Source organism: Amblyomma maculatum, chromosome 4, assembly GCF_055883805.1.
Source record: "Amblyomma maculatum isolate TAMU_Amacu chromosome 4, ASM5588380v1, whole genome shotgun sequence".
Lineage (NCBI taxonomy): Eukaryota > Metazoa > Arthropoda > Arachnida > Ixodida > Ixodidae > Amblyomma > Amblyomma maculatum.
Window position 1 is genome coordinate 78,215,388 of NC_139347.1, and position 15,528 is coordinate 78,230,915.

General features: G+C 43.9%; 1 protein-coding gene across 1 annotated transcript in view; it reads right to left on the bottom strand.

Annotated features, from left to right (window-relative positions):
• Positions 1–10,022: 10,022 nt before the first annotated feature.
• Positions 10,023–15,528, bottom strand: part of LOC146191488 (cytochrome P450 2H1-like) — a 32,395-nt gene continuing 26,889 nt past the window's right edge. The window contains exons 8-9 of the mRNA XM_084602008.1: positions 11,420–11,610; positions 10,023–10,402 (exon numbers count right to left, since the gene is read on the bottom strand). Of these exons, the coding sequence (XP_084458134.1) occupies positions 10,248–10,402; positions 11,420–11,610 (346 nt within the window). The 3' untranslated portion in view covers positions 10,023–10,247. The remainder of the gene's footprint in view (positions 10,403–11,419; positions 11,611–15,528) is intronic.

Genomic DNA, 15,528 nt, shown 5'->3' on the forward strand with positions numbered 1-15,528 from the left:
ACAGCATACTTGACTAAAGTAATAAATAATGAGGTATAATACGTCACATATGTCGTCAGCTGAAAATAACTGCTCAACTTATAGGAAATAACCTAGTACGTGGGGCAGCTGCAACTGATAAACAACAAACTATAACCGATGATCAAAAAACATAGAATGAATTCGTTGGACAAATGAATTTTCAACGGCCTCAAAAATTCACGTTAGTATATATTACATTCATCTATTGTGTCAACCAGTAGAAGGGGTGTTTGGAACTTTTTTTTTTTTTTTTGTAAAATCCCCTAGCTTGGTATGTGTGGAGTGCATTGGAGTGGAGCTCTGTGTTTTGATGCGTGTGTCTAGATTTACTGACCAGAAAATGTGCTTAACAATGGCATTATAAGTTTACCAACTCCCAAAATATTAAGCTTCAAAATTTACTTTGTAATCACCGTCCAGCACATCATCAGAGAATACGTTTTACTGTCCGCATTTCGAGCAAGAAAATAAACCAGTACGAAAAACTGTGCAACATTAGCAAATAGAAGATTATGGGTTAATTCTCGCTCTCGTGTTGGACCCACGTCTCTGATCTAAGGGCGTACGGCTGTGCACTGTGAGGCACGCGGCTTTGCACCCCCTACCAAGCTACCTTTTGATGCCCGCTCAATTGTCCCCATCCTAGCATCCTCTCTGCGGAAAGGTACACGTGCCCTCATTACGCCATGCACTTACCCCCTTCCTCATAATTTGACTAGACTGGATGAAGGCGGCCCTTAATCCGTCGGTTACGTGCCGATGGAACTCTCAAGACATAGAACCGACCACGTGCCCGACTCGCTCTACACCGGCTGCAGAGGTGGATGTTGCCCACCTACTGTGGGATTGTGCAGGGACGAGGTTGTCAAGGACACATATTCTGAAGGGAGTAGGACTGTCGGCGACGAGGGAGGAGGATCTCCCCAAGTGGTAAACGGGCAACACTAAAAGCGAAAGCCTTCTCCAGTTTCTGGCAGGAAACTATTTACATGACTTTTTATAGTATGCCTTATGGCAAGTTTGTGGAATAATAAAAAGAAAACTATCGATGGTTTTTAATTGTCCCGTAGCAAGCGTTTTCTAAATTACTTGCTTTAGCTAGCAAATACCATAAGTAATGATCTTTTTTCGCTAGGCAAAAAAGCATTGCCTCATTGCTGCTAACGATGTAATTCGAAACGTTTCCCAATATTTTTGTGGTAATTTGCAGTTGTAGCATGCCGTATAACACTTTGGGATGCAACAGACGAAAAGCAAAAAGGCAGAATGACTCGCACAACGTCGATCCGCTCATTGCCGCTTTACCGTTAACCTCTTGCATTTGCTACAGTCATGAAGGGAAACCAGCGCATTTACGTTTATCGTGCTGTTCGACATCTCCACTCCATTCGACAATGATGACGCCCGTGGATTGGAGGACAAATGCAGATTAGACTGCAACATTTATCACAACAAAGGCGGAGAGGTCTACCGCTAGTTGTCGTTGTCGAGCAGACGACCTTGTCGCCTGTCTGTCTGCATGCCACACCTGTGTTCCAGGGTGCTTTCCTGCTAGAAACTCGGAGCACCGTTGATTGCATATTCAAATGTGCAGAAGAGGAGTTGGCGTTTAGCTTTCAAGAGAGATCTTGAATTCATCAAGGCACAGTGAAAAGATAGCCATTGGGAAACTGCAAAAAAAATGTCGCAGGTACTGGCGTAGCTCGCATTGTGGTCGTCTTCATGGCAGCGCATACAGGGAATCGACAATCGTTTGTACGCCGATTCAAATGCCACGAATTCTTAGCTGGGATCATTTGCAGCATCTCACAAGCGAAAACAGACAGCGAACCGCCTTTTTGAAGTGATCTGGTTTCTATGAATACGTGATTTGATAAAAAAAAATGTTAAAAAGCAGCATCACGGCACATTACCACACACGTGTTGACTCTGAATGGCTCTTGCAACGTGATGTGGTCAGCACGTAGGTTAGTGTTTATGTTGAAGTACTATAAAAATTGATTTCTACTGTCCCTTTAGAAAATATTTCTGACTACACCTGCACTGAAAGCGAGCTTGACAAAACTGCATTAAATTTGCATGCAGTTTCTGCAGGGTCGAGCACATACACTGAAAGTAATCTCCATTTTAATGAGGTTTCAAGTTAATAGGATACTGACGTCATTTAGTGCAACATGCATTAGTGACACCAAGCCCTTTTTGGCATCCTAATAACGCCTATATTCAAGCGAAAGTCGTGACGCCCAGCCTCTCTTCGTGAAGTCCTTCTCTTTTCTCTGTGGCTGTACATTTACAATTATTCGTTTTGGCTCAGTCACTCTTGGCGAGTTTTAATTTTGCCGACTGAATCATAGTCTGGTCTCTCCCTCTGCTTTTCTGCAAAATAAGTCCGGATTTTTTCCTCGCCCATCTTCCACCTCAAGTCAGCTCTCACATGAAGCAGGCTCATATATATTCACTGTCTTTTTCACAAAGAGGGCCTGTGGTTGTTAACACTTCTACGATTGTTGTTACTTGACACACCTCAGGGAAACTGTTGGGTGGACATTAGATACTGCTCACTCATCTGGCCACCTTTGTCAAACTGTAGTCGCATGTCAAACGAAAGCAGCCCATCGTTTTCATTAGATGTATGTCGGTAGTTTGATAACGCCGTCATATCTGTCTAAAAAGTGATGGGCTTAATTTCGGGCACTGTTGACAACATTATGTGCAGCATTCTTGGTGCAGTAATAGTTGTGATAGGGAGCTAAGAAACATAAGATTGCATGACGCAAATAACTGACTAGAGTGGTATATCATTTAAAAATGTCACATATAAATTAACAAGTCACCAAGCCCCGTTTCTCACACAATCCGACGTCAGCATTCTCGACATCAGTGTCGACATCGGCACTGCAAGCAAAACATTACGGGCATGCCTCGTGTTGGCAGGTGGCATGGCCGGGCATTCATTGGTCAGAGGGTAGTGGGACGTCACGAGAACACATGACCTTGCCGAGTTTGAGATGAGAGGGTGAGGCGGAAATCGAACCCAACGGGACCTTTGTATCCTTAGTTATATCGGCTACCACTGGGATTGGTAGACATATATTAGAACTGCTTAGTTTATATCTATGCCGGGCAGCTTCGCGCAATGTAGTAACCTACGGCTGGATGGTAATAAATGTACGAGATATTGGACAAAAATTCAGGTATTATTGCTTAAGCGAGTTGCAAAGTGTACGTACGCGAAAGAGAATTCGCAAAGGGAACCGCAGATGGAAGACGTGAACGCTATTGTATCCTACTCTTAAAGACAGAGCTAATGTCGTTTGTTTGAGGTTGTAAATAAAACCATTTCGTCCCTTATCTTCGCCAGTATCCTTTTATTAATTAGTTCTTGTCAACCTACGAGAAGATAGCAGCTGTGTCTACGAAAGCAACACAAAATACAACATATAGAAGGTGCATAGCTATTTTTTTAAGGTTTAAACAGTACAGTGCATGCATTTCGGACAGAAAAAAAGGCACAATACACAAAATGTGATAGCAAATGCTTTTCCTCGAGCCATTCAAAGACATATAGCATACCTTACGAAAGCATTAGATAATGAGGCACAATACGTCACATATTTCGTCAGCTGAAAATAAGTGTTCAACTTATTGGGAATAACCTAGTGCATGGAGCAGCTGCAACCGATGAACAAAAAACCATTACTGATGTTCGAAAACACATAAAATGAATTAGTTGGAAACGTGAATTTTCAACGAGCTGCAATATTCCGGGATGTTTCCAAGATCTTTTAAATGAAGAAACTCAGCAATTCGTGTTAGTATTTACTGCATTCATCTATCATTTCCATGAGTAGAAGGGGTCTTTGGAACCTTTTTTCCTTAAAATCCTCTAGCTTGGTGTCTGTGGAACTCTCAATTTTGGCATTCTTACTTTGCCAACTCGAAAACATTAAGCTTCAAAATTTACTTTGTAATCCCCGTCCATCACATCATCAGAGAATGCATTTTACGGTCCGCGTTTCGAACGAGAAATTAAACCAACACGAAAAACTTTGCAACATTGACAAATAGAAGATTATGGGATAATTCTCGCTCTCGTGTTAATTCAACGTCTCTGAGCTAAGGGTGTACAGTATGACGCACTCGGCTTTGCACCTCCCGTCATGGTGCCTTTTGATGCCCGATCCCTTGTCCCCATCCTAGCATCCTCTCTGCGGAAAAGTACATGTGCCCTCATTACGCCGTGCACGTACCCCCCCCCCCCCCCCCGCCCCTTTTAACTTGAGTAGACTAGGAGAAGTATTCCTTAGAAAGGTAAGGGCTGGGGTAGCCCTTACCCATTCGGTCACGTGCCGATGGAACTCTCAAGACATAGAACCGACCAAGTGCCCGACGTGTTCTACACCGGCTGCAGAGGTGGATGTTGGCCACCTGCTGTGGACTTGTGCAGGGACGAGGTTCTCAAGGATAAGGATTCTCCAGGAAACAGGACTATCGGCGACGAGGGAGGATGTCCCCAAGTGGTAAACGGACAACACTAAAAGCGAAACTCTTCTCCAGTTTCTGGCAGAAAACGATTTACATTACTTTTTATAGTATGCATTATGGCAGGTTTGCGAAATAATAAAAAGAAAACTATCGATGGTTTTTTAGGCGTTCCGTAGCAAGCGTTTCTGGAATTACTTGCTTTAGCTAGCAAATTCCACAAATATTGATCGCTACCACTAGCTAAAAAAAGCTATGAAGCTACACAATAGCACGAAGCATTCAACGACTTACCCGCGAAGGCTTTTTAAGAGCATTGCCTCATAGCTCCTAATGATGTAATCTGAAAAGTTTTCCCAAACTTGTTGTGGTAATTTGCGGTTGTAGCATGTCGTATAACACTTTGGGATGCAACAAACGAAAAGCAAAAAGGCAGAATGACTCGCACAACGCCGATCCGATCATTGCCGTTTCACCCTTAACCTCTCGCATTTGCTGCAGTCCTGAAGAGAAACCAGCGCATTTACGTTTGTCGTGCTGTTTGATGTCTCCACTCCATTCGACAATGATGGCGCCCGTGACTTGGAGGACGAAATGCAGATTAGCCTGCGACATTTATCACAACAAAGGCGGCGAGGTCGACCGCAGGTTTTCGCTGTCGAGCAGGCGACCTTGTCGCCTGTCTGTCTGCATGCCACGCCTGTGTTACAGGGTGCATTCTTGCTGGAAACTCGGAGCCATGTTGATTACATATTCAGATCTGCAGAAGAGGAATTGTCGTCAAGTTTTCGAAAGAGATCTTGCATTCATCAAGGCACAGTCCAAAGACAGCGATTGGGAAACTGCAAAAGATGTCGCAAGTACTAAAGCAGGCACAGCTCGCATTTTGGACGTCTTCATGGCAGCGCATACAGGCGATCGACCATCGTTTGTACGCCGGCCGATTTAAATGCCACGAATTCTTAGGCGGGATCGTTAGAAGCATCTCACGAGCGAGCATAGACCGCGACCCCAACTTTTTTGAGTGGTCTGGATTCTATGAATACGCGATCCTATATACAAAATGGTAAAACGCAGCATCACGGCACATTACCACACACGTGTTGACTTTGAATGGCTCCGGCAACGTGATGTAAAGTCAGCACGTAGTTTAGTGTTTAGTCTGAAGTACTAGTAAAAATTGATTTCTACTCTTCCTTTAGAAAATCTTTATAAATAACCCTGCACTGAAAAGCGAGCTTGACAAAACTGCATTAAATTTGCATGCAGTTTCCGTAGGGTCGAGCACATGCACTGAAAGTAATCTCCATTTTAATGAGGTTTCCAGTTAATAGGCTTCTGACGGCATTCAGTGTAACATGCATTAGTGATATCAAACTCTTTTTTAGCATCGTAATATCGCCTATTTTCAAACGAAAGTCCTGAAGCCCAGCCTCTCTTTGTGCAGCCCAGCTTTTTCGCTGTGGCTGCATATTTACAATTATTCGTCTTTGCTCAGTCACTCTTGGCCATTTTTATTTTTATTGACTCATTCATAGTCCGGTTTCTCCCTCTTCTTGATTACAAAGAAGTCGGGATTTCTTCCTCTCCCGCCTCTAGAGCCCTGAATGGGCCTTACTCTGAGGCCGAGCCCGATTTGAGCCCGAGGCCCAAAGCCCGGGCCCGGCCCGGCCCGCAAGTAGCGATGTGAAGCCTAACGCGGGTCAGACCCGGCCTGGGCCCGTCCTCACAGTAACGAATGAAGTGAATTGCTCACGTGGAGCTAGTACACTCCTACTGCATAAATAAAACAACTGGGCGACAAAGTAGCTCAAATCGCAGTAACTCTTGAAAACATTTGTTTTGATGAAGTTAAAATGAATTCATTTTGAGTTATCAAGTGATAAGGAGGCATGCTCCTACGATTGCCAAATCAAGACTTTGGAGGAGGACCTAGCAGGTGCGAGAAGTGCGGCTACCTTGCACCTCCACTCCATTGTTAAGATCGGAGGCCTTCATGAAAGCGGGGTCGAACCTGAGGTGCCGTCGCTGCTGTGTCAGACGCAAGTTTCTTCAGCGCTCCTCGAGTGAGGAAGACGAAAGAATAACGGCAGCTTTCATAGCACATTGCGCCTCAACGTCTTCGCGGCTGTAACAATTACACCTCTGATATTATAGTTATTTGCTACTACACTAATGTCATCTTCCTAGATTAAATCTGATTATCTGTCCATCAGTGAGGTCTTGAATGCCTCATTTTTGAGACAGAATTTCCTGAATAACCTTCTCGCAAGCCTGAACCAACGAGCACGCTACTGGGCACAGCATAGTTGTCAATCTACGCTGCCGCGGTGTAAGCAACCTTGCGTTGGGCGACTTTGGTAAAGCACTTAAATATGCCACGGGGCCGACATCAATTAACACGGAGCCCTCATCAGTGGCACTTTCACAACTAATGGCAAAAGCGAACGGGCTTACCGAGCATCGGAACAATATTTTGGTGGACACGTTACCTATGAATGTCTCTCCCGACCACCAAGACTGGGAATTACTCGCCATATGCGGCCTTCGCCTGCAATTCCTCAATATGTGTCACGAATGGTTGATCTCCCTTTTGCCTGCTCTTTTTTAGGCGCGCCCCCTTGCCCCTGGGCATGCTGGTTCTGACCTCGGCACGAGTCATTAACGAGGCGCGCCTAGTAGTCCGCAGTCGGCTTAAGTTGTCACAGACGTCACAGATATCCGCCTATGATCGCCGGCGCCGCCTAGTGTCATCCGACCTGAGGTCAGTCATTCTTTTATGGCCTCCTTCTCACTACGTCTATCTCTCCGAGAAGCTCCTCTCCCCTTGCCGAGTGGCTGCAACAAGCAATCAACTTCAGGATTCATGAAACTGCGCCCCTGTCGTCCTCACGTTTACACACTCACTACGACACAGACGGTGACATTTGTCGTTTCAACTTATGCCACATCGCTGATCGCATACACACTCTAACGCCGCCGGGGCAGCGCTTGTGCCTCCGGTGATCATGTTATGGTCATACGATAACCACGAATTCCCAAACTCGGGGGGAAGGTCGACGAGGAAGACCACGGTCATCTATTGCCCCTTTCGCCGACCCTTCATGCTTCTGTGCCTGCTTCGACTCTCTCTCATTGCTATAGTAGCTGTGAATACGTACTTTCTCTAATGATATTGATTCATTTCAAGCAAAGTGGATGGGGTCAACAGACAAACAAGGTTCTAGGATATCCTGTTATAAGTGTTTCAAGAATAAGGTGTACCAGCTATTGGCATGACAGTAAATGACTATAATTTGACTGACGTGCCACCGCCACCCGATCGATGCTGGACCGAAAGGACGCCAAATGCCACTACAAACACTGTTAGATAGCGTTGGCGTAAGTTCAGCAACTGAGGGAAAACGTCATAAAAATTTAAAGTCAGGCAAAGCATGGCAACTTTTTCACTGTGCGTGAACACCGCAGTCACGTTGCGGGGAAGAGATAAAGAAGTTGAAAGGAGGAAGAAAATGGAAACTGAGTGTATAAAGTGGTTCAGAACATGCGCAAGCGGGCTTAAATGTGCGATAAGGACTGGGGAATATCGACGTACTTTGCCCCAGATCTGCCATAAAGCGTGAGTGTTTCAGTAACCGCTCACGTCTTTTTGTACGGCGTAGAGGGACACACCCAGTGGAAGGGGCGGTGATACGCAGCTTTGTGCACATTTATCTGCACCTGTCAGACCTGCGTAGACCATTATGCACAAAAGCATTGTACGGCTCCGGTTTAATTTATCTGCCATTTTTTTGCAGTTAAATTGCTTTGAAAAAGGCTAGGTTTTGAAATGCCGAGGGAGAAAATCACCGGCTTTCAGTGGTTATGTTTCTTAAAGCTGAGATATTAAACTGGTGAGATGAGAGCTGGCCCGCTTCTACCCATCTGACATGCTTTACAGGATGCAAAAACGGCATACGTTAAATGAAGCGTTAACCTGCACGAAATTGTGGCTGACATGGCCACTGAGGCCAATGAAAATATCAGATTTGGACCCAACTCAGTTAAGTTAAGCGATAGGAAGTTTGGTGGGGGTGCAGGAGTTTAAATGGTGTCTAATGTTGCCGCAATTATTCAGACTGCCACTAAAGGGAGTTTTGAATTCCTCACGAGTATGAGACAAGCCAGCTTGGACTTCGCTTTTGTTGGGAGGCAGCTGTGTCATATTGTAGCATAGTTCTAGGACCATATTCATCGGAACGGTCTAACCGTGAGATGCACAGCAAAAACATCGCTTTCGACTTAGTCTTCCAGTCACAGCAAGCTTTGAAGACTAGAACGTCAACAAGATGTCTCTTTTTTCTCCTTTTTTACTATAATCATGAGGCAGCTATAAATATTGTAAGGTGTCACCATATTGTTGGAATAGTCTAACTCTTCGATATGTCGCATATTTCGCTTTTAAATTTCATCCTCTGCTTGCACCTACCAGTTAAAACAGTCACAGGAAACCTATATTGAGGATTTTTACAACAAATACCACAAAACGATAAGCCTCACAAAGCCTGGCATCTGCCGGAATGTTGCTTCTCATGAGGCAATTTTACGATAAGCGAAAAACATTTCGTTCACAAATAGCTTGCACACGAAACAAAATGCTTTCTTGCAGAGTTTCTTTGCATGTACAAATAAGTATACAGTATACGAAACCTGTAGGCAATACATTTGAACTTATTGCTTACATTTAAAATAGCGAAGTATTCCCCGTCTGAAGCAACGATGAGGTTTATGCTGCTCTTCAAAGCACACCATTGGGCCGGACGGTTAGTGACGGCGTCAATAGACGTGGCAGATTTCTAGTGCCAAAACAAAGCGCCACAGAAGGTAACATCTGCTGAGCGTTTTACATAGCGAGATGCGTTTATCGTTTGACAAGCAGAAAGGGTAGCAGAAAAAATGAAATCTAGCCTTTTTACTCTGCATAGGGGAAGGGTATGATGAGAATAAAGTAGTGATGACGTGGGGAGAAGAGACATGAAAATATATGAAGACAAGTTACTTCGCATCACAACCGTATGTCGAGGCCCGGGTCGCTCAAAAATTGAGAAAACGCCCACATGCTTGAAGAGGTTTCCATCTCTCCAGCCGCCAAGCACCTAAATGCGTCTACGTCCGACGAAGCAGGGCAGGCTGTGAGCGATGGCAGAGGAAATCTTGAACTTCACCATCAGTCATCTCCTAGCTTCTCCGCGCTACTTTGGCTATGAGAAGGAATCTAAACCTCGGCGTACCTTAATTGGATGATTACGTCTCCAGTTTGAATTCTAGCATAAAACACTTACAGCTTCAGACTTTGTACCTCTTAAATCTAGTTGAATTTCCAAAACTCTGGCCGGCTTTCTTTATTCATAAAAATTTATTAATCGATATATATATATATATATATATATATATATATATATATATATATATATATATATATATATATATATATATATATATATATATATATATATATATATATTGTGTGTGTGTGGTGATACAATGGTACGCTACTTTGTTGCTACCCTAGTTTCGCTGACGTTCTCTCACTCAAGTGCACATTTTTGTATTCTCAAATAAGCATACACTGTGAAGTTTACTCAATCTGACGAAAAAGGGGAGGGGGGTTTTTTCTGAGTGATGCGAGTTATTTTTCAACTAAGGCTTAGCTATAAACCGCCCAAGAGCTGCCTCTATGGTCACCGCGCCATAAATCGAAGCCGTTACATGTCGTCGGGTGCAGAGATGAGCACTTGCTGAACGTCGAGCGACACAGCTTTGCCTTCTTCTGGAAGTACGCTGAATTTCTGGAGCACGGTGGTTAGATACAGGAAGATTTCCATGAGTGCCAGAGACTCACCCGGGCACGCGCGTCTTCCTGCAGGATAAAAATAAAGCAGGAATAGAATTTACCTAAACGGTAATACTCCATTCAACCCTTGGCAAAGTGAAGCGAAAGCGCAGAGAAAATGAAAGAGAAATGAAGAAAATGAATACTATGCTTACAAACAATAGGGTGAGCAGCAACCATCAGAAGTATTACAGCAAAACTTTTCACTTGTGTTTTAGCGAAAAATATAAAACCTATAACCACTTACGTTTCAAAAGGTTAGATGTAGTGTTGAAAACAGGTTACATATATATAGGCGCAAAAACTGTGTATGCCGGTTTGTTTTGCAATGTAGGTCTTTTTATTCTAATTTTGTTGCAAAGAGGTATGCTCTGCAGAGATTAAAAATAGCAAAACGACGCAGACACAGAGGGGTACACAAGACAACGCTGGTTTTAATATCTACAAATATGTACGAACTGGCTCAGCTCTTAGCTCTACAGGTATGCTCTTATGCAATTCGATCTCGTTTCTTTCGATGTAAAGGGCAATACGCATATGCTGAGAAATGACAATCAACTTTTTATGCACCAGTTTATGAATTGTGTAAAACAACCATCCCCCATCTTAAAGCCTGGTTACTTATCACTTAAAATTCTTTATTCTGCTCTGAGGTTGCACTAACCACGAAGCCTAGTTTTGGTTATGGCAAGAAACGTTTGTTGTCTAGAAGTTACATATTTACTACATAGAAGAAACGCTGAATTACAGATATTCTGAACACTTTTTGGTGAGTTCTTGAGCTATAGATACCCGACGCCAGCCCAGAAGGTATGCAAGGCAAGTGTGTGCTCAGTAAAAGGAAAAACCGAAAAAACAATTACGCCATTTTTCAAAAGCTTGATGATTTGCTCGATGGTCTGCGTCCAGAAGAGGTGTGAAGGTATGAAACCTGCTAAGAATTCCGATTCCAGCTCCTGTGACACCTTTTACTCTAGATCCCCTGGCAGAAACTATCCTTAGTGTAAGCATCAAAGCATTGCCCAGTAGATATTTGCAACTTACCTAGACTGAAAGGAACAAACGCTTGCGGCCTATCTTCCAACTTCGTGCCATCAGCGTTCAGGAATCTTGTAGGGTCGTATTGGGATGGGTTGAACCAGTGGGCCGGATCGTTGTGCACGCACCACAGGTTCGGCACAACTAAGGTACCAGCGGGGATATCGTATCCGCCAATAGTAGTGTCGCGTCCCGCACTGCAGAAAACGAGGATAAGAATAAAAAGGAAGGAATCGGTATTCAACAAATGTGTGCACTTCGAAGACATTCGACCAGAGCAGAAAGCAATTTGCGTACAATTGTTTGAAATGGGCTAGCAAAATTTGCTTCTCAGAAAATGTGGGAAAACGCTGTCGTCAGAACAATGTGCAAGATACCTCCGATGTTTACTGCGTACGTGTGAAAATTGTAATAAAGCTCTAAAATTTATTTATCGAAAAAATCAATCGGATTGGATCAGTAGCCCCCTAATAGAGAGCAACCTGTCGCATCCAGTTCGCAAGCCAGGCGTGCCTGTTTTTATCCACCTCCCTCGCGAGCCTCAGTACTACGCTAGGCCTCTATGAGAGGGCTGAGGAGATCTTTGGTGGCAGATTTTCCTTAAATTCCTATAGGAAGTGTTCTGATGTTATGCGACCGCAGTGTCAGCAGATGGGATCAATGGGTTGTTCAGTATTTCGAACGAAGAATGGCAGTCATGACTGTCCCTACACTACGCAGATGTGTGGCTGCATTTTCACGTGTTGCCTACGGGTTGCGGAAGAGGACGACGTTCGTGTCTTACGAGCAAGTTTGTTCTAAGTAAGAGCTGTTTTCCTGCCGTTGATGTGTGTGTGATACAAATGAGCTTCGTAGTGCAGCTATACCTTATGTGAACAGGTTGTGTCTTGAATATAGTAAAGGTCGGTGTAGGTGTAGTGGTTCCTTGCGCGTACGTATTACAAATACGTTTGTCGGGTAGGCACTGATGTATTCGCGCGGGGCAAGGTAAACGGCACCAACGAAAGCCGTTAGAGTGACAGGCGTAACAGGGCCTAAGGACTGCCGCGTCAAGGGTGGACTAACCACTCCCGCATATGACAAATCAGAGGCATGCACCCACTGTGATGAGGTCCGTTGTGTGTCGTTTCGGGAACAATAACGCGCTCGCCGGGGTGAAGGTCCCCGCCGGGCAGAGCTCGGGAGAACCAGATGACCACTTATAGCAGTGCACGACGCCAAATATCAACGGGAAGGACGCTTTGAAGCGGCAACACTAAAATGACATTGACAACCGCAGCGTTGAAATAACCAGGTGCGATGTCGACCTGGGCCCCTCTCTTACAGAGAACGAACAAACAAACAAGCACACAAACAAACACAAAAACGCCAAGCTTTTGCGTTTGTTTGCTTGTTTGTTTGTTTGCTTGTTTGTTTGTTTGTTTGTTTGTTTGTTTGTTTGTTTGTTTGTTTGTTTGTTTGTTTGTTTGTTTGTTTGTTTGTTTGTTTGTTTGTTTGTTTGTTCGTTCGTTCGTTCTCTGTAAAAGAGGGCCCACGTTAAGGTGGAATGGCAGGGCCCGAAATTCGGCAGGCCAATTTTGGTCGCTCGGGTCACTGCTATTTGTATGTGTTAACTGTTTTGTTTCTCTTTTCGCTTGTATTTATGAGTTGGTAGATCGTGATAATCTTCAGTAAAGTTAAAGGGGTATGGTAGGCAGCAAGTAATCAATCATGCTGGTGCTTGAGCAATTAGCGACGATTCGAACGGGCGCTGGGCCCCGAGGCATTAAAACTTAGCCCGAATACTCCAGTCGAGTGTTCTGAGCTATGACCTAACGCGCCATCTTCGTCTAAGCCTAGATAGCCAGATCCATCTTCTTCCCGACCTTGCTGTAGGCGCTGTAAATATTGTAAAGTTTTGCACATAAACATCACTTCACCTTTCTGCTATCTCCAAGTGTTGCTATCCCATAATGCATCGTCGCCCCTCATAATCATTCTGAACGCGGCCCGGGATATTACCAAAAATTCAGTGATAGCCTCCCTGCTAGCTCTGGCTTGTACAGATTGTGTGACGCAGTGGATCACCGTGCCTAACGACGAGTCGACATAGAGAGCGCACAAGCTGACGGTGGGAGTGCGTATTGCCGTTCCCCGAAAACTGCAGCAACGGAAGTGCCGGTTGCGTCACTCAAAAATAAATAACAACCTTATGTTTTGTTCGAGCAGGAAGCGCAGTATGTAAACTGAAATGCAATATTAATAAAAATGTTTTATGGATTAAAATTACTTAGTGTAAAGAGCGTAATACATCGGTTGCGTCCGCCGCGCCATCTTTGCGACGTTGAATAACTTAACTTGAAAAATCGGCGCGCCGTAAATCCGTACAAAAAAAAAAAGAGTTTCATCACCATCAGCCTTACTATACCCACTGCCGCGCGAGGGCCTCTCCCATATTTCTCCAATTAACCCGGTTCTGTGCTAGCTGCATCCACTTGACCCCTGCGAACTTCTTAACCTCATCTGCCCACCTAACTTTCTGTCGCAGGAATGGCAATACGTGGTGGGAGTTCCGTAGTCTTACTGTATAATGAAAGCACGATCATCGACGAAAGAACGAAAACCTGTGCTAGGAGACGTAATACGTCAGCAGAGCATGGGATCTTCAGTCCTGTTTTTTGCTGACCACTGCTCCCTATATATAAGAAGCATTCATTGCACGACCTGGATACTTGGCAGCAGCGACGACAACTTGCAAGACGCCCCTAACACGCTCCCCTGCTTTTTTTTTGTGGGTTAGTGTTGATACACGCAATTTTTTTCTGAACCTTTTCTTTGTCATCGCTGCTGCCAAGTACAAGTACACTAGTATTTTTGTGTCAGCTAGAATGTCTGTAGATATTGCAAAACTAAAAGAGGAATTCCGTAATGAGCTCCTGAATTTTAAACAGGAATTTCAAAGAGAAAGAAAAACATTAGCTGAATCTACTTTACGCGGTCGGCGGAACAAATTACTCGAGGTGAAAAAGAAGAAGATGGAACTGACTAGCAACATTGATTATGTACATAAGGGCATTGAGAAATTAAAAAAAAATTTTGCGCCAGAAAATAGAAAAAAGCAAAACTCGAAGCTAAGGATCGAAAATCAGGAGCTCAACTACCGATACGCTTCGTTAGAACAGAGGTCACGAGACCTTGAGTTAGACGCGTTCAATGTGAACAGTACTTCCGAAATCACAACCTCGAAATTCAAGGTGTCCCGCAACATGAGGCTGAAAATGTTAATGTACTTCTGTCAAAACTTGGTGATGCAGTCAAAGAACAGCTATTACAGACTTGGATGTTGGGCCTTTGCACTGCGTTTCTACTCGAAACTCCTGCAAATCTAATATTGTTGTTAGATTCAAGTCCAAAGACAAGCGCGATTGGAGGCTGCACACGCCGAAAAATATGAGGCTGACTACCGAATATGTTGGACTGGATGGCAAGGCTCGATCAATATATGCCAATAAACACCTATCGCAGAAAACAAAAGAAAACTTCTTGGAGCTGCAGTAGCAAAGAAAAAGGAACTTGACTGGAAGTAGGCGCGGACAAAAAAAAGGGGGCTATTTACCCACAAAACTTGGGAATACAATATCATTTGTCTGTGCCAGCAGCTGCTTATGATGTAAAAACCAATCTTTTTTCGATTCTTAGACTAATATGGAAGAGACGGTATTTTTTATATCATGTGAGTCAAACCGCTTTCTAAGAAACAATGAGCGCGACAAATATTGGCATACGTCTGCTGCCCTTGAACATGCATTGCACTTTAAATAAAACGGATCAATTGAAAACTTTTTTGCCACGCCTTAAATCACATTTGGCGCATACATGTTGTCTGAAATACGGCATCGATTTCACAGGAACGTGATTCGAATTCTGCGATGTCATACATTATTTCGTAACCGAAGCTTGAAACGGGATTTGGGCGTCGCCGTTCTAGTCAAAGAAACCTATTCGTGTCATGTCGTATCAGAACACTGAGTGACCAGAATACTGAAAGAAATCATTTTCTTGTCAGATAATTTCTTATTTTGTATAGGAGGTGACTTAAACATTGACATGAGTGCTAACAGTTCTGCGCAACAAGA